General features: G+C 37.7%; 1 protein-coding gene and 32 non-coding genes across 33 annotated transcripts; all 33 read left to right on the top strand.

Annotated features, from left to right (window-relative positions):
• The first annotated feature begins 572 nt into the window (after positions 1-572).
• Positions 573-648, top strand: Trnac-gca (transfer RNA cysteine (anticodon GCA)). The gene has a single exon. It is a non-coding gene; the product is annotated as a tRNA-Cys (tRNA).
• A 68-nt stretch (positions 649-716) lies between these two features.
• On the top strand, positions 717-788 carry Trnac-gca (transfer RNA cysteine (anticodon GCA)). The gene has a single exon. It is a non-coding gene; the product is annotated as a tRNA-Cys (tRNA).
• Positions 789-1,004: 216 nt separating this feature from the next.
• Trnac-gca (transfer RNA cysteine (anticodon GCA)) lies at positions 1,005-1,076 on the top strand. The gene has a single exon. It is a non-coding gene; the product is annotated as a tRNA-Cys (tRNA).
• Positions 1,077-1,436: 360 nt separating this feature from the next.
• On the top strand, positions 1,437-1,508 carry Trnac-gca (transfer RNA cysteine (anticodon GCA)). The gene has a single exon. It is a non-coding gene; the product is annotated as a tRNA-Cys (tRNA).
• Positions 1,509-1,585: 77 nt separating this feature from the next.
• On the top strand, positions 1,586-1,657 carry Trnac-gca (transfer RNA cysteine (anticodon GCA)). Its single transcript has one exon. It is a non-coding gene; the product is annotated as a tRNA-Cys (tRNA).
• Positions 1,658-1,729: 72 nt separating this feature from the next.
• Positions 1,730-1,801, top strand: Trnac-gca (transfer RNA cysteine (anticodon GCA)). The gene has a single exon. It is a non-coding gene; the product is annotated as a tRNA-Cys (tRNA).
• A 72-nt stretch (positions 1,802-1,873) lies between these two features.
• On the top strand, positions 1,874-1,945 carry Trnac-gca (transfer RNA cysteine (anticodon GCA)). The gene has a single exon. It is a non-coding gene; the product is annotated as a tRNA-Cys (tRNA).
• A 72-nt stretch (positions 1,946-2,017) lies between these two features.
• Trnac-gca (transfer RNA cysteine (anticodon GCA)) lies at positions 2,018-2,089 on the top strand. Its single transcript has one exon. It is a non-coding gene; the product is annotated as a tRNA-Cys (tRNA).
• A 72-nt stretch (positions 2,090-2,161) lies between these two features.
• Positions 2,162-2,233, top strand: Trnac-gca (transfer RNA cysteine (anticodon GCA)). The gene has a single exon. It is a non-coding gene; the product is annotated as a tRNA-Cys (tRNA).
• A 72-nt stretch (positions 2,234-2,305) lies between these two features.
• Trnac-gca (transfer RNA cysteine (anticodon GCA)) lies at positions 2,306-2,377 on the top strand. The gene has a single exon. It is a non-coding gene; the product is annotated as a tRNA-Cys (tRNA).
• A 72-nt stretch (positions 2,378-2,449) lies between these two features.
• Trnac-gca (transfer RNA cysteine (anticodon GCA)) lies at positions 2,450-2,521 on the top strand. Its single transcript has one exon. It is a non-coding gene; the product is annotated as a tRNA-Cys (tRNA).
• Positions 2,522-2,593: 72 nt separating this feature from the next.
• Trnac-gca (transfer RNA cysteine (anticodon GCA)) lies at positions 2,594-2,665 on the top strand. The gene has a single exon. It is a non-coding gene; the product is annotated as a tRNA-Cys (tRNA).
• Positions 2,666-2,736: 71 nt separating this feature from the next.
• On the top strand, positions 2,737-2,808 carry Trnac-gca (transfer RNA cysteine (anticodon GCA)). The gene has a single exon. It is a non-coding gene; the product is annotated as a tRNA-Cys (tRNA).
• A 72-nt stretch (positions 2,809-2,880) lies between these two features.
• Trnac-gca (transfer RNA cysteine (anticodon GCA)) lies at positions 2,881-2,952 on the top strand. Its single transcript has one exon. It is a non-coding gene; the product is annotated as a tRNA-Cys (tRNA).
• Positions 2,953-3,024: 72 nt separating this feature from the next.
• Positions 3,025-3,096, top strand: Trnac-gca (transfer RNA cysteine (anticodon GCA)). Its single transcript has one exon. It is a non-coding gene; the product is annotated as a tRNA-Cys (tRNA).
• A 72-nt stretch (positions 3,097-3,168) lies between these two features.
• On the top strand, positions 3,169-3,240 carry Trnac-gca (transfer RNA cysteine (anticodon GCA)). Its single transcript has one exon. It is a non-coding gene; the product is annotated as a tRNA-Cys (tRNA).
• Positions 3,241-3,312: 72 nt separating this feature from the next.
• Trnac-gca (transfer RNA cysteine (anticodon GCA)) lies at positions 3,313-3,384 on the top strand. Its single transcript has one exon. It is a non-coding gene; the product is annotated as a tRNA-Cys (tRNA).
• A 72-nt stretch (positions 3,385-3,456) lies between these two features.
• Positions 3,457-3,528, top strand: Trnac-gca (transfer RNA cysteine (anticodon GCA)). The gene has a single exon. It is a non-coding gene; the product is annotated as a tRNA-Cys (tRNA).
• A 71-nt stretch (positions 3,529-3,599) lies between these two features.
• On the top strand, positions 3,600-3,671 carry Trnac-gca (transfer RNA cysteine (anticodon GCA)). Its single transcript has one exon. It is a non-coding gene; the product is annotated as a tRNA-Cys (tRNA).
• Positions 3,672-3,743: 72 nt separating this feature from the next.
• Positions 3,744-3,815, top strand: Trnac-gca (transfer RNA cysteine (anticodon GCA)). The gene has a single exon. It is a non-coding gene; the product is annotated as a tRNA-Cys (tRNA).
• Positions 3,816-3,887: 72 nt separating this feature from the next.
• Positions 3,888-3,959, top strand: Trnac-gca (transfer RNA cysteine (anticodon GCA)). The gene has a single exon. It is a non-coding gene; the product is annotated as a tRNA-Cys (tRNA).
• Positions 3,960-4,031: 72 nt separating this feature from the next.
• Trnac-gca (transfer RNA cysteine (anticodon GCA)) lies at positions 4,032-4,103 on the top strand. The gene has a single exon. It is a non-coding gene; the product is annotated as a tRNA-Cys (tRNA).
• Positions 4,104-4,319: 216 nt separating this feature from the next.
• Trnac-gca (transfer RNA cysteine (anticodon GCA)) lies at positions 4,320-4,391 on the top strand. The gene has a single exon. It is a non-coding gene; the product is annotated as a tRNA-Cys (tRNA).
• A 72-nt stretch (positions 4,392-4,463) lies between these two features.
• Trnac-gca (transfer RNA cysteine (anticodon GCA)) lies at positions 4,464-4,535 on the top strand. Its single transcript has one exon. It is a non-coding gene; the product is annotated as a tRNA-Cys (tRNA).
• A 216-nt stretch (positions 4,536-4,751) lies between these two features.
• Positions 4,752-4,823, top strand: Trnac-gca (transfer RNA cysteine (anticodon GCA)). Its single transcript has one exon. It is a non-coding gene; the product is annotated as a tRNA-Cys (tRNA).
• A 72-nt stretch (positions 4,824-4,895) lies between these two features.
• On the top strand, positions 4,896-4,967 carry Trnac-gca (transfer RNA cysteine (anticodon GCA)). Its single transcript has one exon. It is a non-coding gene; the product is annotated as a tRNA-Cys (tRNA).
• Positions 4,968-5,039: 72 nt separating this feature from the next.
• Positions 5,040-5,111, top strand: Trnac-gca (transfer RNA cysteine (anticodon GCA)). Its single transcript has one exon. It is a non-coding gene; the product is annotated as a tRNA-Cys (tRNA).
• Positions 5,112-5,183: 72 nt separating this feature from the next.
• Positions 5,184-5,255, top strand: Trnac-gca (transfer RNA cysteine (anticodon GCA)). Its single transcript has one exon. It is a non-coding gene; the product is annotated as a tRNA-Cys (tRNA).
• Positions 5,256-5,327: 72 nt separating this feature from the next.
• Positions 5,328-5,399, top strand: Trnac-gca (transfer RNA cysteine (anticodon GCA)). The gene has a single exon. It is a non-coding gene; the product is annotated as a tRNA-Cys (tRNA).
• A 215-nt stretch (positions 5,400-5,614) lies between these two features.
• Positions 5,615-5,686, top strand: Trnac-gca (transfer RNA cysteine (anticodon GCA)). Its single transcript has one exon. It is a non-coding gene; the product is annotated as a tRNA-Cys (tRNA).
• Positions 5,687-5,758: 72 nt separating this feature from the next.
• Positions 5,759-5,830, top strand: Trnac-gca (transfer RNA cysteine (anticodon GCA)). The gene has a single exon. It is a non-coding gene; the product is annotated as a tRNA-Cys (tRNA).
• A 708-nt stretch (positions 5,831-6,538) lies between these two features.
• Positions 6,539-6,610, top strand: Trnac-gca (transfer RNA cysteine (anticodon GCA)). The gene has a single exon. It is a non-coding gene; the product is annotated as a tRNA-Cys (tRNA).
• Positions 6,611-14,000: 7,390 nt separating this feature from the next.
• Positions 14,001-18,169, top strand: LOC145773906 (pancreatic secretory granule membrane major glycoprotein GP2-like). The gene is made up of 4 exons (XM_082585031.1): positions 14,001-14,150; positions 15,054-15,211; positions 17,066-17,320; positions 18,007-18,169. Exons 1-4 carry the CDS (start codon positions 14,001-14,003, stop codon positions 18,167-18,169), a joined length of 726 nt encoding a protein of 241 aa, XP_082441157.1.
• The last annotated feature ends 5,656 nt before the right edge of the window (positions 18,170-23,825 follow it).

The raw sequence follows: 23,825 nt of genomic DNA, 5'->3' as shown, positions 1-23,825 counted from the left end.
GCGGCAAATAAAGGACCTTATCATCTCCAAAATAATCCGTCACCTATACCGGATATCAGCCAACCAACTAAAAGAACTTTTATTTCGTTTACAAACATATTGAAATTTCGTTTTACATCTCAATTTTACGCAACTCAGAAAGGGAAATGGCTCAGTCGTAGAGCATTCGACTGCAGATCGAGAGGTCCCTGATTCAAATCCGGGTGTCCACTTCAAACAACTTTTTATTTCGTATACAAACATATTTAAATCTGGTGATGCAAATCATTTTTTAAGCAACTCTGAAGGAGACATAACTCAGTGGCAGAGCATTCGACTGCAGATCGAGAGGTCCCTGGTTCAAATCCAGGTGTGCCCTTTAAACAACTTTTATTTCGTTTACAAACGTATTGAAATGTGATTTTGCATCTCATTTTTATACAACCACAAGGGGTATATCTCAGTGGCAAAGCATTCGACTGCAGATCGAGAGGTCCCTGGTTCAAATCCGGGTCTCCCATTTAAACAACTTTTATTTCGTTTATAAACGTATTGAAATTTTGTTTTGCATCTCAATTTTAAGCAACTCAGAATAGGATATAGCTCAGTGGTGGAGCATTCGACTGCAGATCGAGATGTCCCTGGTTCAAATCCGGGTGTCCCCTTTAAACAGCTTTTATTTCGTTTAAAAATGTATTGAAATTTCGTTTTGCACCTCATTTTTAAGCAACTCAGAAGGGGATATAGCTCAGTGGTAGAGCATTCGACTGCAGATCGAGAGGTCCCTGGTTCAAATCCGGGTGTCCCCTTTAAACATCTTTTATTTCGGAAACAAGCTTATTGAAATCTGGTATTGCATCTCATTTTTAAGCAACTCAGAAGGGGATATAGCTCAGTGGTAGAGCATTCGACTGCAGATCAAGAGGTCCCTGATTCAAATCCGGTTGTCCCTTTCAAACATCTTTTATTTCGCAAACAAACTTATTGAAATCTGGTATTGCACCTCATTTTTAAGCAACTCAGAAGGGGACATAGCTCAGTGGTAGAGCATTCGACTGCAGTTCGAGAAGTCCCTGATTCAAATCCGGGTGTCCACTTCAAACAACTTTTTATTTCGTATACAAACATATTTAAATCTGGTATTGCAAATCATTTTTTAAGCAACTCTGAAGGAGACATAACTCAGTGGCAGAGCATTCGACTGCAGATCGAGAGGTCCCTGGTTCAAATCCAGGTGTGCCCTTTAAACAACTTTTATTTCGTTTACAAACGTATTGAAATGTGATTTTGCATCTCATTTTTATACAACCACAAGGGGTATATCTCAGTGGCAAAGCATTCGACTGCAGATCGAGAGGTCCCTGGTTCAAATCCGGGTCTCCCATTTAAACAACTTTTATTTCGTTTATAAACGTATTGAAATTTTGTTTTGCATCTCAATTTTAAGCAACTCAGAAGGGGATATAGCTCAGTGGTGGAGCATTCGACTGCAGATCGAGAGGTCCCTGGTTCAAATCCAGGTGTCTCTTTTAAACAACTTTTATTTCGTATAACCTACAAACTTATCGAAATTATGTTTTGCATGTCATTTTTAAGCAACTCAGAAGGGGACATAGCTCAGTGGTGGAGCATTCGACTGCAGATCGAGAGGTCCCTGGTTCAAATCCGGGTGTCCCCCTTGAACAACTTTTATTTCGCAAACAAACTTATTGAAATCTAGCATTGCATCTCATTTTTAAGCAACTCAGAAGGGGATATAGCTCAGTGGTAGAGCATTCGACCGCAGATCGAGATGTCCCTGGTTCAAATCCGGGTGTCCCCTTTAAACAGTTTTTATTTCGTTTAAAAATGGATTGAAATTTCGTTTTGCACCTCATTTTTGAGCAACTCAGAAGGGGATATGGCTCAATGGTAGAGCATTCGACTGCAGATCGAGAGGTCCCTGATTCAAATCCGGGTGTCCCCTTTAAACAGTTTTTATTTCGTTTAAAAGTGGATTGAAATTTCGTTTTGCACCTCATTTTTAAGCAACTCAGAAGGGGATATAGCTCAGTGGTAGAGAATTCGACTGCAGATCGAGAGGTCCCTGGTTCAAATTCGGGTGTCCCCTTTTAACATCTTTTATTTCGCAAACAAGCTTATTGAAATCTGGTATTGCATCTCATTTTTAAGCAACTCAGAAGGGGATATAGCTCAGTGGTAGAGCATTCGACTGCAGATCGAGAGATCCCTGGTTTAAATCCGGGTGTCCCCTTTAAACAGCTTTTATTTCGCAAACAAACTTATTGAAATCTGGTATTGCACCTCATTTTTAAGTAACTCAGAAGGGGATATAGCTCAGTGGTAGAGCATTCGACTGCAGATCGAGAGGTCCCTAGTTCAAATCCGGGTGTCCCCTTTAAACAGCTTTTATTTCGTTTAAAAACGTATTGAAATTTCGTTTCGCACCTCATTTTTAAGGAACTCAGAAGGGGATATAGCTCAGTGGTAGAGCATTCGACTGCAGATCGAGAGGTCCCTGATTCAAATCCGGGTGTCCCCTTTAAACAGCTTTAATTGCGTTTAAAAACGTATTGAAATTTCGTTTTGCACCTCATTTTTAAGCAACTCAGAAGGGGATATAGCTCAGTGGTAGAGCATTCGACTGCAGATCGAGAGGTCCCTGGTTCAAATCCGGGTGTCCTCCATAAACAGCTTTTATTTTGTTTAAAAACGTATTGAAATTTCGTTTTGCACCTCATTTTAAGCAACTCAGAAGGGGATATAGCTCAGTGGTAGAGCATTCGACTGCAGATCGAGAGGTCACTGGTTCAAATCCGGTTGTCCCCTTTAAACAGCTTTTATTTCGTTTAAAAATGGATTGAAATTTCGTTTTGCATCTCATTTTTAAGCAACTCAGAAGGGGACATAGCTCAGTGGTAGAGCATTCGACTGCAGATCGTGATGTCCCTGGTTCAAATCCGGGTGTCCCCTATAAATAGCTTTTATTTCGTTCAAAAACGTATTGAAATTTCGTTTTGCACCTCATTTTTAAGCAACTCAGAAGGGGATATAGCTCAGTGGTGGAGCATTCGACTGCAGATCGAGATGTCCCTGGTTCAAATCCGGGTGTCCCCTATAAACACCTTTTATTTCGTTCAAAAATGTATTGAAATTTCGTTTTGCACCTCATTTTTAAGCAACTCAGAAGGGGATATAGCTTAGTGGTAGAGCATTCGACTGCAGATCGAGAGGTCCCTGGTTCAAATCCGGGTGTCCCCTTTAAACAGCTTTTATTTTGTTTAAAAACGTATTGAAATTTCGTTTCGCACCTCATTTTTAAGGAACTCAGAAGGGGATATAGCTCAGTGGTAGAGCATTCGACTGCAGATCGAGAGGTCCCTGATTCAAATCCGGGTGTCCCCTATAAACAGCTTTAATTGCGTTTAAAAACGTATTGAAATTTCGTTTTGCACCTCATTTTTAAGCAACTCAGAAGGGGATATAGCTCAGTGGTGGAGCATTCGACTGCAGATCGAGAGGTCCCTGGTTCAAATCCGGGTGTCCTCCATAAACAGCTTTTATTTTGTTTAAAAACGTATTGAAATTTCGTTTTGCACCTCATTTTAAGCAACTCAGAAGGGGATATAGCTCAGTGGTAGAGCATTCGACTGCAGATCGAGAGGTCACTGGTTCAAATCCGGTTGTCCCCTTTAAACAGCTTTTATTTCGTTTAAAAATGGATTGAAATTTCGTTTTGCATCTCATTTTTAAGCAACTCAGAAGGGGACATAGCTCAGTGGTAGAGCATTCGACTGCAGATCGTGATGTCCTTGGTTTAAATCCGGGTGTCCCTTATAAATAGCTTTTATTTCGTTCAAAAACGTATTGAAATTTCGTTTTGCACCTCATTTTTAAGCAACTCAGAAGGGGATATAGCTCAGTGGTGGAGCATTCGACTGCAGATCGAGATGTCCCTGGTTCAAATCCGGGTGTCCCCTATAAACACCTTTTATTTCGTTCAAAAATGTATTGAAATTTCGTTTTGCACCTCATTTTTGAGCAACTCAGAAGGGGATATAGCTTAGTGGTAGAGCATTCGACTGCAGATCAAGAGGTCCCTGATTCAAATCCGGGTGTCCTCTTTAAACAGCTTTTATTTCGTTTACCAACGTATTGAAAGTTCGTTTTGCATCTCATTTTTAAGCAACTCAGAAGGGGATATAGCTCAGTGGTAGAGCATTCGACTGCAGATCCAGAGCTCCCTGGTACAAATCCGGGTGTCCCTTTTAAACAGCTTTTATTTCGTTTAAAAATGTATTGAAATTTCGTTTTGCACCTCATTTTTAAGCAACTCAGAAGGGGATATAGCTCAGTGGTAGAGCATTCGACTGCAGATCGAGAGGTCCCTGGTTCAAATCCGGGTGTCCCCTATAAATAGCTTTTATTTCGTTCAAAAACGTATTGAAAGTTCGTTTTGCACCTCATTTTTAAGCAACTCAGAAGGGGATATAGCTCAGTGGTAGAGCATTCGACTGCAGATCGAAAGGTCCCTGGTTCAAATCCGGGTGTCCCCTTTAAACATCTTTTATTTCGGAAACAAGCTTATTGAAATCTGGTATTGCATCTCATTTTTAAGCAACTCAGAAGGGGACATAGCTCAGTGGTAGAGCATTCGACTGCAGATCAAGAGGTCCCTGATTCAAATCCGGTTGTCCCTTTCAAACATCTTTTATTTCGCAAACAAACTTATTGAAATCTGGTATTGCATCTCATTTTTAAGCAACTCAGAAGGGGACATAGCTCAGTGGTAGAGCATTCGACTGCAGATCGAGATGTCCCTGGTTCAAATCCGGGTGTCCCCATTAAACAGCTTTTATTTCGTTCAAAAACGTATTGAAATTTCGTTTTGCACCTCATTTTTAAGCAACTCAGAAGGGGATATAGCTCAGTGGTAGAGCATTCGACTGCAGATCGAGAGGTCACTGGTTCAAATCCGGGTGTCCCCTATAAACAGCTTTTATTTCGTTTAAAAATGTATTGAAATTTCGTTTTGCACCTCATTTTTGAGCAACTCAGAAAGGAATATAGCTTAGTGGTAGAGCATTCGACTGCAGATCGAGAGGTCCCTGATTCAAATCCGGGTGTCCCCTTTAAACAACTTTTATTTCGTTTACCAACGTATTGAAAGTTCGTTTTGCATCTCATTTTTAAGCAACTCAGAAGGGGATATAGCTCAGTGGTAGAGCATTCGACTGCAGATCGAGAGGTCCCTGGTTCAAATCCTGGTGTCCCTTTCAAACATCTTTTATTTCGTTTACAAACCCATTGAAATCTGGTATTGCGTCTCATTTTTAAGCAACTCAGAAGGGGATATAGCTCAGTGGTAGAGCATTCGACTGCAGATCGAGAGGTCCCTGGTTCAAATCCGGGTGTCCCATTAAACAGCTTTTATTTCGTTTACAAACACATTGAAATTTCGTTTTGCACCTCATGTTTAAGCAACTCATAAGGGGATATAGCTAAGTGGTAGAGCATTCGACTGCAGAACGAGAGCTCCCTGGTTCACATCCGGGTGTCCCCTTTAAACAGCTTTTATTTCGTTTAAAAATGTATTGAAATTTCGTTTTGCACATCGTTTTTAAGCAACTCGGAAGGGGATATAGCTCAGTGGTAGAGCATTCGACTGCAGATCGAGAGGTCCCTGGTTCAAATCCGGGTGTCCCCTTTAAACAGCTTTTATTTCGGAAACAAGCTTATTGAAATCTGGTATTGCATCTCATTTTTAAGCAACTCAGAAGGGGATATAGCTCAGTGGTAGAGCATTCGACTGCAGATCAAGAGGTCCCTGGTTCAAATCCCAGTGTCCCCTTCAAACATCTTATTTCGTTTACAAACATAAAAACATACTTCAAGCAGATTACGCAAGATGGACAGATATTTTTATTTTGTTTGTAACCTACCACTATTTCGTGCTGTGCTACTGTCCATGTCCATCTTGCGTAATCTGCTTGAGTCCTTTTCTGAACAATTAAATAATTTCACCTCTCAAATACTTGACCCGTTGTGCTGCGTAATTTTTCAGTTATCATTTTGTGTGAGCTAGTAAAGCAAGTTTTTCAAATGTTGAGATTTATGCTTTAGCATTTCTTTTAAAAATATTTTTGTTATAGGCTTGAAAAGGACTGTAGGCTATGACTAGCCGAAAACGTTTCCTTATTGCTTTTTGTTTTTATAATATTGAATGTAGCCTATTGTTGTTGCTGGCTTATGTCTGTTTACGGTATAGCCTACTTTTATTTTCGCCAATACCACAAATAAAATGAACTGATCGAGAAATGTAATGATACCATTTTTTTATATTCATCACATTGCAGTATTATCATTGTTATTTATTGATGCCATCCGTATGTTTACACAACACACGTCTGCTACTTCAACAAGCGCACTTGACCATTGTTTGGAGAAGCCGAGTGCGATTGCGCGTTGAGCAACCATAGTGGGTGACAATTCAACGAACACATGTTATTATAAGTTGTTAGCGTGTTTTGGTCGTATAAATAAGTGTTTATAATCGTGTGGGGATATAGCTCAGTGGTAGAGCATTCGACTGCAGATCGAGAGGTCCCCGGTTCAAATCCGGGTGTCCCCTTCTTTTTTGATTTATGACTTAGGAAGCTAAACCAACCATATGAGTTATTGAACGTGGGTAAATTTGTTTATTTATTAAATTAAATATGTTGTTGGTTAATATATGTGGTTAACTTTATATAATTAAATATGTGGTTAACCAAACACATATTAAATTTAATAAATGAACAAATTTACCCATGTTCAGTAACTCATTTAACTTATTCATAAAACTTTCGCCGTCTTGAAAGCAATTTCCTCAGTATCTTATAGAAGATATGTATTTGAATAAGAAACTGAAGAAGCAACCGTCACGGTGGAGAAAGCGTTATCGATTCATTATAAATAAATTTCCTGACCTTGCTGATTTTATTAACTTGTATTTTATTTTACTGAGTTTTTTTGCTGATAAATTTATTTGCAGATTTTATTTGCTGATAAATTCAACTATTCGGTTGCATCCGAAATGAAGGATTCTTGTATAACTTTTCATTTTCAATAACAGCAAAAAGCCAAAACCGAAGTTGAGAAACAACAGTGGCTACTTTAATACCGGTACGTATTAATCTGTAGCCTAATCTACTTTTAGTTTTAACCAGGAAAATGTTTGTCCCTCATAAGATTAATTCATTATTTTTTATAACTAATATAACCATCATCCTCGAAGACGAGGGATAGCCATCATCATAATTAATTGTAGACTGACTTTTGGCCCTACCTGTAGAAATGTGAAAAGAGACAACATTACTGAAAAAAAAACTTTTAAAATTTTTATCCGCTTCTACGATGCAAATTGTCCGCCCCGTTAGCTCAGTGGTTATGCGCCGGGCTCAAGATTACGCGGCGCTGGTTCGACTGTCGGGAAGTGCGCTTGGGCAACCCATTTCAGGACTAGCCTACTTTCCATTCAGTGGCACCTAGTGAATGGAATAATTCCCAGGCAACAACACTTCAACAATCGGAAACTTCACTCTGTCAATCTCAGTAACCGGCCCTGCGTCAAGAGCCTCTACAAGTCTGCGAAACTACCAAGAATAACCTATCAAGGCTTTGTCAGTCCAAGCATAAAGATTCAAAACCAACTAACCAATCTCGTATTTTTAAATTGTTTGTTTTTGTCTTTTTGCAGTTATGGTAATTAATATGGACTTATTGGTCTGATGCAAATAAATAAAGAAATTGATTTCATGAGTGTTGTGTATTCTTTGTGTTTTACTTTTTTCACGTAACTAGTATAGTGATTCGCTTCAAATTGTGCTCGATGGCTGTATTCAATGGCGAAAAAGGAATGATAACGCTTTCTATTATTGAAGTTCACACTCAGCCTTTTCCAATTTTAAAATTATGAAGATGGTTTGTCAGCACAATTTATACTGTAGGTCTATTGCAGAGCAAACAACAATAGCAGAAGATAACTATAAACCTACATCAGATGCAAACACTTATTCTTACTTAAGCGTGAGAAGAGTTATTTCACACTTGTAAAATATTTGTGATTTTATCGTGATTGAAGATAGAACGTTGTTAGCACTTACTATAGCATACAGAAATGCAAACTGGATTTTTCACACCCACAAAGCAATTTTTTCAATTTAGGAAACGATTATACAATTTCTCAATTTCGGTTCTATTCTAATGCCATGTGTGAAGGAATACTCGACTTTTAAAGAAAAGTAAAATTCGACGTTTTGATTTAACATAATTCTCATAAATTGTTTCATTAAAACACAAAATCATTAATCTCATCAACTGCTTTTCACTGAAATGCATTTTCATCCATTGTGATTATGCATTTATTGTGATTATCTCGTCAAATATCAAAAACAATTTTCATTTTTTAACTCTTCTGATGTTGATACTGGTATAACGTAATTTGCAGCTCTAGATCATTATAAACGATAAGATAAAAAGTTGCAGACAAAATCTCTGTTAAGTTCAATTTTGTTTTTATTTTAACTCTGATTATCAAGGTCAAAATAACAGTGTAGGCTACGTGAAATAATATTGAAAGAGTCTTAATAAAGGTAGGTGTGCCTAAACCAGACGTAAAAACTTGTTTCAAACCTGAATGATACGTTCAGTAGAAAGGATTAAAACGGTTGCAACAACTTAAAAAAATTAAGGACAAAGAAAATGGAGATAAATTCTAATAAACATTTGCTCGAAACATTCTACAAAAAATAACAAACGAAAGCAGGACATTATTGTTGTGTTAGGTAAGGCTACTGTGGTACGTTGCCAAGAGTTTTTGGAAACTTTTGTAGGCTATGTCTTCTTGCTATTTCGCAGACATCGTAGTAAATTACTTAGAACTACATGATTGCAAACACAACTACTGTGCTTCTAAACTGATGATGAACTGTTTTATTTCGATCAACGACGCACGAGTACAAAATAATTGACACGGCGAGAAGAACACAATTAACATAGCCAGGTCAGAAACTTTAAAGAACCGGCCTGCCACGCCCCGTGGAGGCGGGGAGCGGCGTGATTATGGGGTGGCGATGCACCCGGAAGGGAAGTTCACCAGCTTAGGTCGCGGGGGCCAGGCTGGGGAGTCTAGGTACCTGTGGAAGGAAAGTGTGGATCGAGAATTTTGTGCGACTCGTCCGCAAAAGTTAGAATGGCGGAACGGGCCAGGGAGACGGGCCCAGCTTTCTGCAAACTCAAACTGGTCAGCTCACGACGAGCCGGGCGACAGAAGTTTTATAAAGCCAGGCAGGGCCCACGTTACCATCACGTGACCGTAACACAGGTACGTTTGACTCCTATACCCGGTCTGCCCGCAGGCAGAGCGGATAAACTTTGGGGTCTCCCACAAGGAAGAGAAGCTTAGCTACAAGGACGATTTGAATACTCGTGGGAGACGAAAATTATATAAAATCTGGAGCAAAGGCTCAATTAATTGGTGTAAAAAAAAGAAGGTATGTGGGAATATATTGTATGCTTTACTTACTGGAAAAGTGTTGACGTTGAACCAACGAGCACGGATGTGCACTGGCCAGACGTTGAGGCAGGTTCGCCCAGATGTGTCGGGGGGACTAGCGATCGAAGCGTAGATATGACTAGGCTACGTTACCAGGAAAAATATAGAATAGTGGGATGAAACTTTGGAGGTTGCATCGAGTTGATCGGGAAATCATGTTTATCGATGTGTTAAAAGCAACGCGAGGTTGATCCGAGCGGGAAAGAGCAGCATATCGGGAGAAGGTAGTGCGTGATATTCTAAAATATTGAAATATGAAAATACAGATCCAGTGTTGTTAATGATATTACGTCATTGATAGATGATATGAGTCCATTCACGATATGCAATATATACTTAATTCATATATTGCTATTATATTTTATTGATGATGATTGTATTCTTCATTGAGCTGCAGCATGCTGATGAAACGACAATTGTTTACAGATAAATTGATAATGAAACAATGGATTTAACATACTAAGACGTCACACAATTACTGGCGGGTTTTCAGGTTTGCTGTCTTGCGCGCTCGGATGCTTACTGCAGAGCTTCTGCTACAATGCTTGCAAAATAAAGTATAGTTTTCAGAAAAGCAAAATTAGTCGAAGCAGACAGAGCTGAGTGTCGCATCGTCACAGAAACTAAACGCAGAAGAGTGTAAGTATTCATGAAACATTGGTTTACGAAATTTTCAAAAGTTTTCTATAATTACCACCTTCAACAATGTGCTTTATTGTGGACACTAAAAGAGTGTATAACGATGATTTTTCAAGAGTGCATTTCGTTTCTTCTTATTGATGAGTTTAAATGAAAAGAAAAGCACCAGTACCGTAAGCGATCCACCTGCATTCCATTAATCAGATAAATTTTGAAAAAAGTTGCAATGTTTGGAAGATGTTACAATACTGTATGTGTAAAGAGTCGTACGAGTACACACTGTACAAAACCAAAAGGCATCCTAAAGCAAGAATGTAGCTAGCCTACGACTTAAGGGAAATTTGCCCCAAAATGATTTCAACTTAACTCTCACAAGAATAACGCTATAATGATTAACAAATTGTTCTTAACACTTTTTCTTCGGCATTAAAATATTTTATGTTTCAGGACATCATTAGTTCCTCGATACATTATTTTTTCCTTGAAAATATGTGTCTGAGTAGGTTCCTGTCGCAACATACGGGAGGAATTACGATATCGAAAAGCCAAGCCAGGAGACTTTAATTTTTCAAAGCTATTCTGTGATAAGACTCTTGTTGATGTAATAACAATTAAGTTGCTTTAGGCCCTAGGCCATACCTAACCCTGATAATTGGGGCCATTGTCTGGTAAAAACTATCCATCACTAACTGTTTACCACAGATGGTTTAAGTGAAGAAGTAGGTGAATTTTTTTGTCCAAAGTCTGAGAAAGAAGCATGTAACGACTTCGATTAGGAGAATATGGCCAGACGAGAAAATCAAAAATTAGGCCTACACAGTCGTAAACTTTTTATTAGGTTCTTAAAAGTAGACGTGTTACTTTTTAACTAACTTAATGAGATCTTATTAGACTAGGTTTGGGGAATAATTTTGTTTAAGTTTATTGTTGCAATTCCGTTTTAGCCTAGTTCCTCAGTGGTAGTTATAAATATTGTGCATGTATTTATTATAATTAAAATACCAAACATGGCTTTGCTACTTAAGGTCTGAAAAGTAAAAATTTGATGGAATTTGTTTTATACAAAATTTTAAATTTTTCTAATGTTGCCAAAATACCAGACAAATTCAATAATTTGGAAATTGCTGAAAACATATTTAGAAATCAAAATTATATTTCCCCAATTATTGGAAAATATCTGCAATCAGTTTACCTAATATTTTCAATTTCAGATGCTAGCTTAAACATTTGTGATTTAAAACAAAACTCAACTAAGTTTCCATTTTTAAGCCAACAGCAAGTTGCTTCAAATGCGACTTTAAAAAGAGAAGAGTAAAAAGACGAATAAAATACTTCACAGAATGAAATGGACATATATTTGCTTAGCCATTGCCATCATCAACGGAAGGCTTAACATTGGCTCTTGCCAACACACCAGATGTAATTACTACTTTTCATTGATAATGTTGCAGTGGAACACTAACATAGTTTGGAACATTGCAATTAGCATCAGCGATTATACGCTCATGGTTGGACTATTCAAGTACAGATCTAATACTTAGAGACGTTTTTAAACAGCTTTTAATGTTTTAAAATATTTTTAAGAATATGAAATGAGATTTTATGTAGGCTTTCAATAGAATTTACTCGAAATGCTATTTCAATTAATTCCTTCGCTTTGTTTTTTCAATAAACTGTCGTAATGCAATTTGTGTAAAAATGTAGCGGAAAACATTTTCAACTGATATAATTTTTGTTGGGCAATATTTTACGGAGGCTTGAAACGCCAGATAGTTTGGGCAATGAAACTACTTTTGCCACGATAGTCCTTGATTGCTAAACTTGGTCTTGAAGAAAACTTTTAAAAAAAATAAGAAAATTAAGTCGAACTTTTTTAATATTAAAATAACGACTTTTGGATTTCATTTCAGCTTGTACCGGAGACGACATCTGTCTCAACAATGGAATTTGCAAAGAGCGTCCTTTGACAGAGAAAGGATATGCTTGTAAATGTACAGAGAAATATTACGGATTTCATTGCGAAAACAGTAAGTTCCTTTATGCTGTTTTTCTGAGTAAACTTTGGTGAAAGATTCAAATTATCTTGATCAAAAATTCGGACAACTGCAACCTTAATAATATTTCAAAGTTGAATTACAAAAGCCATAAACCAAAATAGGATATATACCCAGAGAAAAAACACAATCAAATGGCAACTACCTCTACACTTCAATTGCCGAACAAGTCAGTCGAGAAAGAAAAACAACTTGTTGGTGTTTACTTTAAACACGTACTTAGTTGAAACAAAATATCGTTACCACGTACTTGCCGATATAATAATTTTTGTTTGCACAAAGATTACCGGCAGTAGCGGATAACAAAAACTAAAACCAGCAATTATTAACTTTACAACAATATATGTTATTTATTTCCAATTTCATTCTTTTCGACTTTTATGAGACGGTACGCAAGAGTTTTTACAGATAGTGAATTAGCAGGCTTGTCCATGGAACATTTTTTTCTGTCCCATCCCATCCCATAGCAATTCATGCCTGTCCCGTCCCATCCCATCCCATCCCATGGGATTCCCATCAAAATACAATTCAATAAATGTTATTAAATTTATGGAAATTTAAGTCTAATGTGTACTAGATAGGACTAAATGTACAAAAAGAGATACAAAACGACAAAACTTATTGACTTTGTTAACTTTAAAGTTCAGAAAAGTTGTCTATCTATGACAATTCATTATCATTGGCACTCATATTCCAAGTCACTGTGCTCATTCAGCAAATTTTCAATTTCCTGCTCTTCCACTTCAACTGCTTCTGATAGTGATGATTTAGTTAGTTCGGATAGTTTCTCAACCATTTTCTTATTACAAATTTTCCTGGGGGAGCATGCCCCCACACCCCCTTACATTGGCTATAACCCTCCCTACATTGCATGCCTACGAAAATCAACCAGGATACGCCACTGCTTATGTCTACAACCTCCAAAACCTCGAACTGTCTGTCAGACTGCAGCACCTTACACCAGGCCACATGGCTTTCGGACTTGAGTGTTGTATGATTATGAAGTAAACTATGAAAGCAATTCAAGCATAACATATCGTATTAATTTTAAAGTTTTGCAAGAAGAATTTCTGACAATCTGTCTAAAATATTTTTAAATAAAAATGCCTAGCTACTGTCCCATGGGAAATGCAATTCGTGCTGTCCCATCCCATCCCATCCCATGGGACATTTCCCGTGGAATTCCCGTGGGAATCCCATTCCCATGGACAAGCCTGTGAATTAGCCACTGATATTGTAGATTCCTCGTTTAAATTTACGGCACCTCTTGCTAGGTGCCTGCTTGTATTGACGTGTACAGATATAATTGCATCCTACGACTACACTTTATTTCATTTATTGATAGGGTTTTCTCAATTGGAATTCAAATTCATTTTCTAAGCTTCAGTTTTAATTTTTTAATAAACATAAAGAAAGATACAGTTTGAGTTCATGTTGTAATCAATCAATTCAAGTTTATTTCTGTATAGCCCAAGATTCGGTCCAATGTGCAATAGCAGCAAACACAACGGATTAGGTTATTTTATGCTTATGTTGAAGTTATACATTTATAATATCAAACATCAAAATATTCCGTCAAACAAGTTAATAAACTTTGTCTCGTTGAATTTAAAAACTTTTCAGCATTTTAGAAAAGAGTCTAAGAAAACACTAACAGTTAAAGTATTCCAGAACTCCCGGAAGTGAAATGTCTGAGTGATCGTATAGTTCTCACTGTGGGAAAATCTCTCGTAATGGCGGAAGCAAATACGTCAGATGCAAGTTTTGTATATCTTGGAAAGGGAGGATATTCACAAAAAGAATGCACTTCTCGTGAGGAAGGAAATGACTTCGTGATCATCTTCTTCCCTCCATTTACAAGATGCGAAACAAACTCATACACTGTAAGTCAGTTCACAATCGCAGAAAATGGTTGTTTTTACTGAAATCGGCTCTTATCCACGCTTGAGGAATAAAACACTTCTTTAACCTTTATCTTGTTATTGTATTGTTTATAATAGCAAACAAATCTCAAAAACGCCAAAAGTATTTTTATACTTAGTCCACCAAAAGTTCTGACGTGTTGGCAAATTTTACTTTAAATTTGCCATCACTTTCGATGAACTAAGTTTTGTTTTTTAATGATAATATATGTAATAGTTTTAAACAATAAAAGAATCAGCAGTTGAAATACTTTTCCATTTCAGAAGAAACTGTTCATGCTCATTTGGCAACACTGTCCTTAAAAGTTTGCTGAGTTGTCTATAACAGAAACAAGAAACTTTCACAACTAACAGTTTTGCCTCACCTACAAAGTAGGCTACCCAAACAACAAAATTCGTCATTTTTTTATTAATTCAACGTCTGCAGATGTTACATCAATGCAGGCGCGGATTTATGGGGGGGGCCCAGGGGGCCCGGGCCCCCCCCGAAATTTTGTGAGAAATTGTTGAAATTGTATGTTTCCGCATCAAATGGTTTGATATGCTTCTAAACAGCCAATATTAGTCCCACGGGGACTTAACTTATCCCGGGGGGAAATAATTTTTTGTTATTATTATGGTTGAAATTATCCATCGATCAGACTCCGTTATTTTCTTCTGATTTCCAAATTTTCTGGCCCCCCCCCGAAAAAAACGCCTAGATCGGCGCCTGCATCAATGTAAAATTGACGGATTTCGCTGTCTGGGTAAATTGTCCAAAATACAAAAGCTGTTCACACTAAGTTCTTGCACAAAGTTTTTGAATCAATATCAAGATATTAGTGTTTTAAATTAACGAAGAGCTGTGACTTGCATTATTACTAGAAAGGATCTACTGTGGTGTACAAGAATCGAGTCTTTCTGGACACTACACACAGCTCATCTGCGGAAAATGGATACCGCATAGTGTTACTCGACTGGTCTTGTGCGTATGCATCTAAATACAAAGTGTCCTTTCCGTTTGGAATCCAACCTAGGGACAAGTGGGTAGTTTCTTTAACTACAAAGGCTACCGTACTTCATATAGAATCATTCCATTTTCTTTTCGGTTCTCATTATCGAGCAAAAGGCGGAAAAAGTATCAGTTACAATATATGGCAGACTCTGTAGCGCACCCAGCATGGGGCTAAGGGGCTCAAGCCCCCCCCCCCCCCAAAACCTGCCACCAAAAATGAAGTGTTTGTTTGTTTTCCATTTATACCTTTTGCTTACATGTTAGATACGAATAAGTACCGGAGGAATAAAAAACAGTTGTGACATCATAGATATAGACTCTGTGCGATCATAAGGGATGATTCGCGCTGCCTCGTAGTCAAATATTTAAATCAAATATTTTTCCAAGGGAGCTTGAACGCTCCGCTGGACCCTTGGCACAAGTATCGGCAACCGGTGGGTTGTGGGCCGTGAATAGCCTACCTTTAAATATGAATCAAAGGGATAGGCGTATGCCAGGGGGGTATTCTTAATGGAAGCAAGGGAAGCATTGCTTCAAAATTGAAAAACGAAAAGATCATATTTTTCAGTAAAACGATTTCGTAATTTCTTTCCTGAATACGAATTAGAACAGTTTCTAACTCATGTCCCCGTATGATTTCAACTAGGTTTTAATTTTTTTTAAAGTTGGAAGCTTATGGAAGCAGAGATTCGTATCGCATCCCTTGCTCTCATTTTTGCTATACGAAGAAACAAATGAGAAACAAAGGAAAAAAGCAGAGCAAAGTTTACACGATTTACCTTTCTTTTGACTAATCTGTGGAAGCAATTTCAGAATCGCTTACTGTTGTCTGTTGGGTATTGTGCCGGTGCGCAATGAGAAAATCTAAGGCTTTAGGGTTATATCTGCTGCGTAAGGAAAGTTTGAGCCTAATGTTAGATTTACTCTGTTATTCTGGCTACGACAGCAGTAGGTAGCTGTAACTGAGCAGTAAAGCTGAATTTTTAGAGTTCTCTAATTTGAGCAGCAGTTTTTGCTCGTTCATGTAAGAGCTACCTTTAATAAGTTAATAGCTGTTTATATGCTAATAAATTTAATAGAAATGTTACCCTAAAAGTGTTTCAGAAACCACTATAATCCATTATTTGAGTGTAATTTTGCGAAAAATTTCCAGGAGGCATGCCCCCGGAACCCCCTAGAATACGCGTGCCTTCGGCACGCTCTTAACCTCACGAGTTTTATTGCTTCCCTTGCTCAACTCACCAGGATACGCCACTGGCATAGGTCTATTGTCATTGTCCGTATTATCGCTAATCACTCGGCCGACAATTCTGAATTAGCCCCCTCCTAATTTTTTTCTGGGTACGCTACTGGGCAGACTGTACTGATTGCAAGCGCGCCAATAAAAGATGTAAAAGATGTCAAAACCTTATATGGTTCAAAACGTGGATAAGCAGTTGTTTGTATAGTGAGGTCATCTGTAAATTTCAATTAAATTTCAAGTCTTGTAAGACATCCTTAACGTAACAGTGGTTGAAGAGTGGAAAGATTAATTAGATATTTAGACATAGCCCAAGCATAATTAAGTAGCCTGTGTATAAATGAAAGCACACACAAAAAGTAACGTACATGTTTGATAACTTTTGGCTACTTTCATTGCTTTTCTTATTTTTTGAAATAATGTTTCCTAATGATCATGCAGCCGAGTCTGAAATTTTGCGTATTAACCGTTTTCTTTGCATTATGAAGTTTCGTTGCAATGAGTTGCTGTCATATTTACGTTAGCTTTTTGTGTATATACGTTAACATTTTGGTACACCCTTCATTTTCTTTGAACATTTACGTTAGTTTACATTATTATTTTTTGTGACGTTTCGATTTAAATTTTTCTTTTAATATTCAGTCAACCAGAACAGAAAACAGCATACGGAAAATTCACAATGGATTTGAAAGTTTTTAGAAAAAAGGACTTTTTGAAAGATTCTCTTTTGCGACCTCCAGCGGTGCTACCCGTTGGACAACCGGTCTTTGTTCAAATCGAATTATTAACTCCAATTTACAACGGGTTAACCGTATCAATTACGTCATGTGTCGCCAGCAGTGACGCGGATCCAACGTCGGAAGAGTCCGCAATCTCTCATTCCCTTGTTGAAAATGGGTGAGTAGAGCAGGCTCTTCTTTGCAAGTGGCAAGTTGAAAACCAATAGGCATAGGCTGCCGTACGTAGAGTAGTAACAGAGTGAAGCTACTAAACTATCTCACGTCATTTTAATTTTGTTTGTTATTTTTGCATAAACGTTTTCCAGCAACGAGCAATAACTATAAATGTTTGATCTTCTTAAGCCCACAGTCTTGTGTTTGGACTCATTACACACTTTTCCATGTTGAAGACTATTGTTTCTTTCTTTCTTTTCTTTCTTTGTTTATCTTTATCCTGCATTGCGGGAAAGCGGACTTGAGCGCTATGCATCGGTGTAGCCTACGCATTCCGACATACACCTGACCCACGCTGCAGCCGACGGCAATGTCTGTTTCCGGTTGTCTACTCTACTTATGACTTAAATTTGGTACTACCCATTACTCGAAATCAATCACTAGGTAGAGGCAATTATCGTAAAGTTTCTTGCCCAGAGAAACAACAGTAAGTGCGGGTGGCTGGAGTCGAACATCCAGGCTCTCGACTGCGAGCCCAACGCGCTAACCACTCGGCCACGGCTGTCAACCAAAGTGCCATCAAATAGCATCAAATAGACGTCAGGTCGAAAATACAAACCAACTTTTTCAAATATAATTTTAAGCTTTTTACAATAACGTGGAGCATCCTAAATTCTTTTTCTGTTACAGTTGTCCAAGCTTGCAGGATACCACTGTAAAAATCTATCAATCTGGAGCAAGCACAAAAGCTCAGTTTTCTTTCCATGTGTTTATGTGGTCGGCTAAACCTGCTCCTATATATTTACATTGCTTGGTTTCTGCCTGCAATGCAACGAAACACAGAGAGGTTTGAATATAGTTAAAAATACGTTTTTGTTTAGTCGATTAGAAAAGCCATTTTTGAATTGCTCACTAGTTAGTTATGTAAGCTACAACTGAAGACTAGAATGAGTCAAATTGGTTATGGATGTCAGGAGTTTAATCTCTTTAACTTGTGTGGTTTGAGGTTGAACCTAGCCTACAGGCTTTTTTTGTTATTGATTGGTCTTTTGCTTCGTGAGTGCTTTTGTTTATTGAGACACTCTGAGTCTCTAGCTACAAAAGATCATAAAAACTGTTTTGCTATGTGATATCGTATGAATCGTGATGGTGAATCGTGAATCGTGATAGACGTTCGTCGTCTATAAGATTAAGTAAAAAACAAAGAAAATTTTAAAAATAAACCTACCCATAATATCATACAAAATAGCGGGCTAAAAATAACTTTTTTACTAGGAATGCCAGTCAAATTGTAGTGATGTATTCACATCATTTGAAGAACGAAAGAGGCGGGAATTGAAGTCCACGAAAGAACCATCCGATCTTCGACTCACAATCGGACCTTATCTTGTTGATACTAAATTGCAATTTATTACCCCAAAGCCTACACAGATATCAAGTAGAAATGTCACAGTGTTAAGCATTCTTCAAAGACATCGCATTAATAGGCCTAAAGGTTAGTAGGCTACTCATTGAACTGTTTACATTATATTTGATAGAGCAAAATTTTCGCGTCAAAAATTAAGAAAAATTTTGCTTAGGAAAGTCTAATGATAAATATTGGACATAATTTTAGTTAACAAATTATATGGTCTTGCCTATTAGGCTACTATTTCTCTGACTGCACATCCATTCATAATTACTACGCAAAAATAACTAAATGATGTAACATACTAAAGCAGTGTTGTAGTGTGTAGTGTAGACGTAAAGCTGAATAAATTTAAACTTGAGAAGAGAATTGAGACAGCATTGGACACTGCAAGCCACTTGTCAAAGTTTAAACTATAGCCTAGTTGCAGTTGCAAGTGTAAAAGTTTTGCATTTCAGTGTTCGATAATTTGATGTATTTTCTGAAAGCTAAAACCGCTTCTTTCTTAATATTTTTTTTACCAAAACTAAAATTAGATAACTGTCAATAGCCTAAAACTGTCCAAGAAAGCGAAAGGCTGCGGCAATTATCTAACTTTATAATTAATCTTTCAAATTTCAAATCAGCTAAAATCAATCCTCTATTCGAATTAAAGTGTAACCCACAAACAGAATTTCGGCCAAAATGCTCTTTTTCTTGGTACAGTAATAATTCCCACTTTTTCAACCCAAGTGGCGCTTTTTTATTTTTAGATTTTTGGTACCAAAGTCTAATTATACTTCTTATTGCAGCTTACTCCAAGCCTCAGCATATCATTGCCGGATGTTTGATTGGAGCTGGTCTAATGGCTTTAGTTGTGTTCAGTGTAGCCTTTTTACGATACCATTTCCAACTATTTGGTTTTGGTAACTTTTTTCATCTCAAATCTAACAAAAGCAGAAGCAAATCTACAAAGACTAGCATTTCGTCAAGCAATACTAATTCCATATCAGAAAGAATAGAAAGCGTTGAAGTCACCACTCCAAAGACTACAAGCTGACAAACATTTTATACCAAGAGTTTTGCATTGCGCCAACACTAAAGTTGATGAAACTGTTGTGTGGCTGCTTTTCAATAGGGTGTAGACTAGACGCAGGGATATCTAAACAAGACATGTCTGGTAACCCTGTGTAGATCAAAACTCAATGGAACTTATCTTAATAGGACATGCACTGATAGGCTGCGTTAAAGCTAGTTCAATAAATGAACAAAAATGAATGTCATAATCAAGAAGCCGCAAAATCAAACAACTATAGTTCAGCTCTTGGAATGTGTAATTGAGCGGCTTCAAAAACAGCTGCTCATTTAACGGCTTCCATAACACTTCAACAAGGTCACTATGCCAATCTCGGTGACCGGCCTGCGTCAGTAGTTTAAAGCCTTTAACAAGTATGCGACACTGCCAAGATAAATTCAAATTTTAAAATAGCAAGACATTCTTTATTGTTCTTTAATTCTCAGCGTTTGTCACTTAGCAGTGCACTTCAAGGGCAGCTATTCACGTAAGGACACCTTGCGGATAGAAAAAAATGCAACAAATAAAATTTCAAAAACAATCAAGCGCTTTGTGTTGTCAAACTCGCTGGTAGAACCAATATGTTTCTTAGCCTACAAAAATACGCAAAACTTTTTAGGTCAAGCATTCAAATATATTTGCTTCAGTCTGACTGACATTTTGGCTCAAATAATTAACCACAAGACAAAGTTAGTGGTTACGACACGCTGAACTACCAAGTGTTTACCAGACGACTACATGGGTTGACAATCTATGTTGCAGCATTTTGTGATGGAAAAACTCTGTTTACCAGCGAGAAGTGGTTCAGTTTTAATAAATTGATGAAAAAAAATTAAACGAAATAGCCAACCAACACTTTGCTTTCAAACGATAGTAAAGGTAGGCCTACCATATTTTCATCGCCTAAAAAGAGGACACGTTTTGCCAGCGAGTAAAATACAAGTAGAATGTTACGTATGAAGAATTTTTTACACCCTTTTGGATAATTATAGAATATTGAAGTATGCAGCAAAACTAGCTGCAAAAAAACAGACAAATTTGTTTTTCACAAGCCGATTTGTTAGATTTGTGTGACAAAATAAAAATGTGATGTGATGATGCAATAAAAATGTGAGGCAGGCAGTATCTGTAGGTAGCCATGTCTTAACTTTGTTCAGAAAAAAAGGACCAGCTTTAACGAAATCATAAAGTTACTTGCACTAAATATAATTTAAGTTGTATACAGCTGTTAATGAGATGCTAAGAACAGACTCAACTAAAAGGCTGATTCATTCCTTGCATTATTGTGGCTGCATCACAGATAAAATTTATTCTACATTTGCACCCACATAAGTTGTAAGTATCCAACTATCCACGCCACGATTTATTTTGATATAGAAATAGGTTATATGTTATGCATAGTAGCCTACACATTGGATTATTTTTTTCAATTTGCTTCACTTGACAAATTAGCCAAACTATTAAGTTCCAATGTAGTTTGCTTCAATGAACGTCAAAGATTGTTTAGATTTAGAACAACAGATCAAATAACTCAGTACGCCAATGCTTTTTCGACAATCTATAAATTAACCTGTTGCATTGATACAGAAATGGTTGGAAATTGCAAAAAAGTCACATAACAATGAAATCCTGTTGAAAATATGAGCAAGGAAACTGAAAGTGTAAAAAAAAGGACATTTGAGCATTTTTGGGTGTCCTCGGAGGACAATTTCTTTTTCTTCAAAAAAGAGGACAAATCCTCTTAAAAGAGGACATATGGTAGCCCTAAGTAAAGGTGTGTACAAGTTCTGTTTTTAATGTTACAAATAACCTAACTAAAAATGAATTGGTCAAGCAAATGCTGTATTTTTTTTTTTTAATGAGATAATGGTTGGATGGCGCCGCGGATAAGGCGCTCGCCTTCTAACAATGCGAACCTCGTTCGACTCCCGGCTGAAGCTGGTTGTTGATAAACACTGTTCACCTTTGCCCGTGGTGTAATGCTGTATTTTGAAAATGTAAACAATTTTTATGAAATGATCTAGGTAAATCAACAACGTCACGTCACGTATAAATTAAAGTTGGACTTTTGCCAAAGATGTGTTAGACCGGATCTGCGTCAGTGGTTCAAATACTCTGCAAGTAGGCTATGCGAAACTGCCAGGATTAACCTCTCAAAGAAGTATTCTCAATTTGATACACAAGATTTCCACAATCACTTTATCAATTCATCACACGATAGTTGGTGATAATGATGATTAAAGATAAGGTTGGAAATAAAATTATCAAAAAAAAGTGTTATTGCTGTTCAAGTAACGACCGATCAACAATCCGCAGCGAACAATACAATAAAAAATAACAAAAGGTCAAATATAACAGCTACACAAAATCTAAGATAGGCTATAGAAAACTAATCAAAGTCACCAGGGGCTGAAAGAAAAAGAGAAAAAAAGTCACCAGGGGCCCATGTGACGATAACAAGAAGATGACCAAAAAAGTCATTTCCATTAAATGTCATCTCTGTGCCGAAGCTTGGCTTATTTTTCCATAAATTGCGATCTTCCTCTTTTCTCTGTTTTTAGATAGGCTAATCGGTGAGTTAGCTGATTGGTTCACATCCCCAAGTCCTTCCCATCTTCTCCTCAAGTTCTTTGATCATCGGCGTATGAGCAGATCTTTTCAGGCTAGATTGGAGGGCAGGAAATCATCAGCCACTCAATAGTCTCGTCGTTTAGGACCCTCAGACCATGCGCACCGTGTGGAGGCCGGTGGGTTAGGCAGTGGTGGATGACATGGTCTGCGGTTTGTTCAGTGGCACCACACTCGCATTCTGATGAAGGCGCCAGGCCCAACATGCATGTGCATGTCCGAACGAAAGTGGCCGACGCCAGTTTGCAGGCGGTTAAGCCTGACCCACGCAAGCCTTGCGAGGGACATCCCCGGTGGACGGGGATCGGCATCGGGTATGAAGTCACGTATCGTGGAGGTGTGGTTTTGTCACTCCTTGTTCCACATGTGGTTCGTCCATTGTCACCCACTTAAATCAAGTTCTTCTGTGTTCTTAGTTTTTGTAGTTTTTGTGCGACAGGCACAAAGGGGCGTCTTGATTTCATCCTCTGCTTTATAGGTGGTGGTCGCTTGAATGTTCTTCAATGAAAAGTGCAAACGGTTGATAGGGGTAATATAGAGATTGAAGCCCATCTCTCACAGGAGCTGCATAACCTGTAATTGATGGTGATAGGTAACGTTGACAAAGGAGTAGGATTTGGCTGGTTCGCGTAAACAGCTTCTTAAAAAAAGTATGCAGAAGCGGTTTCTGGCCAACGTTTTCAAGTAGACATAATATAATCACTGTGCGCAGGGCTGCCAGATGTGGTTAATTTTAGTCAAAGCAAACAGGTTTCTAAGTGGATTGAATCTCACCACTGGGTCTATGCGATCCTAATATTTTCTTCTTCACTTGTCTTGCTTGAGTCAGTCATGGACGCCTCATATGAAAATGTGATTCCAGCTTATTTTGTTTTTATCACCCAAGTTTCTGTGATCCAATTTTCCTTTTTGTATTTTGTACAAATTATTTATAGATGGTCGATTCTGCATTTGTAATTAATCACTTGAGATGTTATTTGAGTTTACTAGGTGCACGATTCTCTTCATCAAAAAGTGACATTTTGGTTTCAAACTAAATTCCTGTTGAAATTCGTGTCTGATCTCATAAAGATTTTACAAGCATCATACACTTCATAAGTGTAGATTGGACGTTCTTTTTCAACCTAATGTTGCAAACATAGACTTCATTTGCCAGACTTTAGGCCTACTTGCTAGTTGGCCGTAATTTGCCTTTTGATAATGTAGGCCATATAATATGCAAATGCCATACGAGACGAGACGACTAAAGCTTTAATCACATATCTCAGTTTCCGATATTTCCTGCCTTAGAATATGGTGCCACGTACAAAAGGTAATTTAGACGTTCATTCAGCATTATTTAACATTGAAAAGCGGTATTGCTTGATTACTGATTGAATAATCACATTTGTCTTAGACGACTGATACATTTACACAGCT

Source organism: Aplidium turbinatum, chromosome 7, assembly GCF_918807975.1.
Source record: "Aplidium turbinatum chromosome 7, kaAplTurb1.1, whole genome shotgun sequence".
NCBI lineage: Eukaryota > Metazoa > Chordata > Ascidiacea > Aplousobranchia > Polyclinidae > Aplidium > Aplidium turbinatum.
This window is presented reverse-complemented; position numbering and strand designations above follow the sequence as displayed.

Bases quoted from the DNA above. Each gene is read 5' to 3' on its own strand.
- LOC145773906 (XM_082585031.1), top strand. From the start codon at position 14,001: ATGGCGGAAGCAAATACGTCAGATGCAAGTTTTGTATATCTTGGAAAG. The intron at 14,151-15,053 runs GTAAGTCAGTTC...CATTATTACTAG, and splicing joins GCGAAACAAACTCATACACT to AAAGGATCTACTGTGGTGTA. The intron at 17,321-18,006 runs GTGAGTAGAGCA...TTTCTGTTACAG, and splicing joins CATTCCCTTGTTGAAAATGG to TTGTCCAAGCTTGCAGGATA.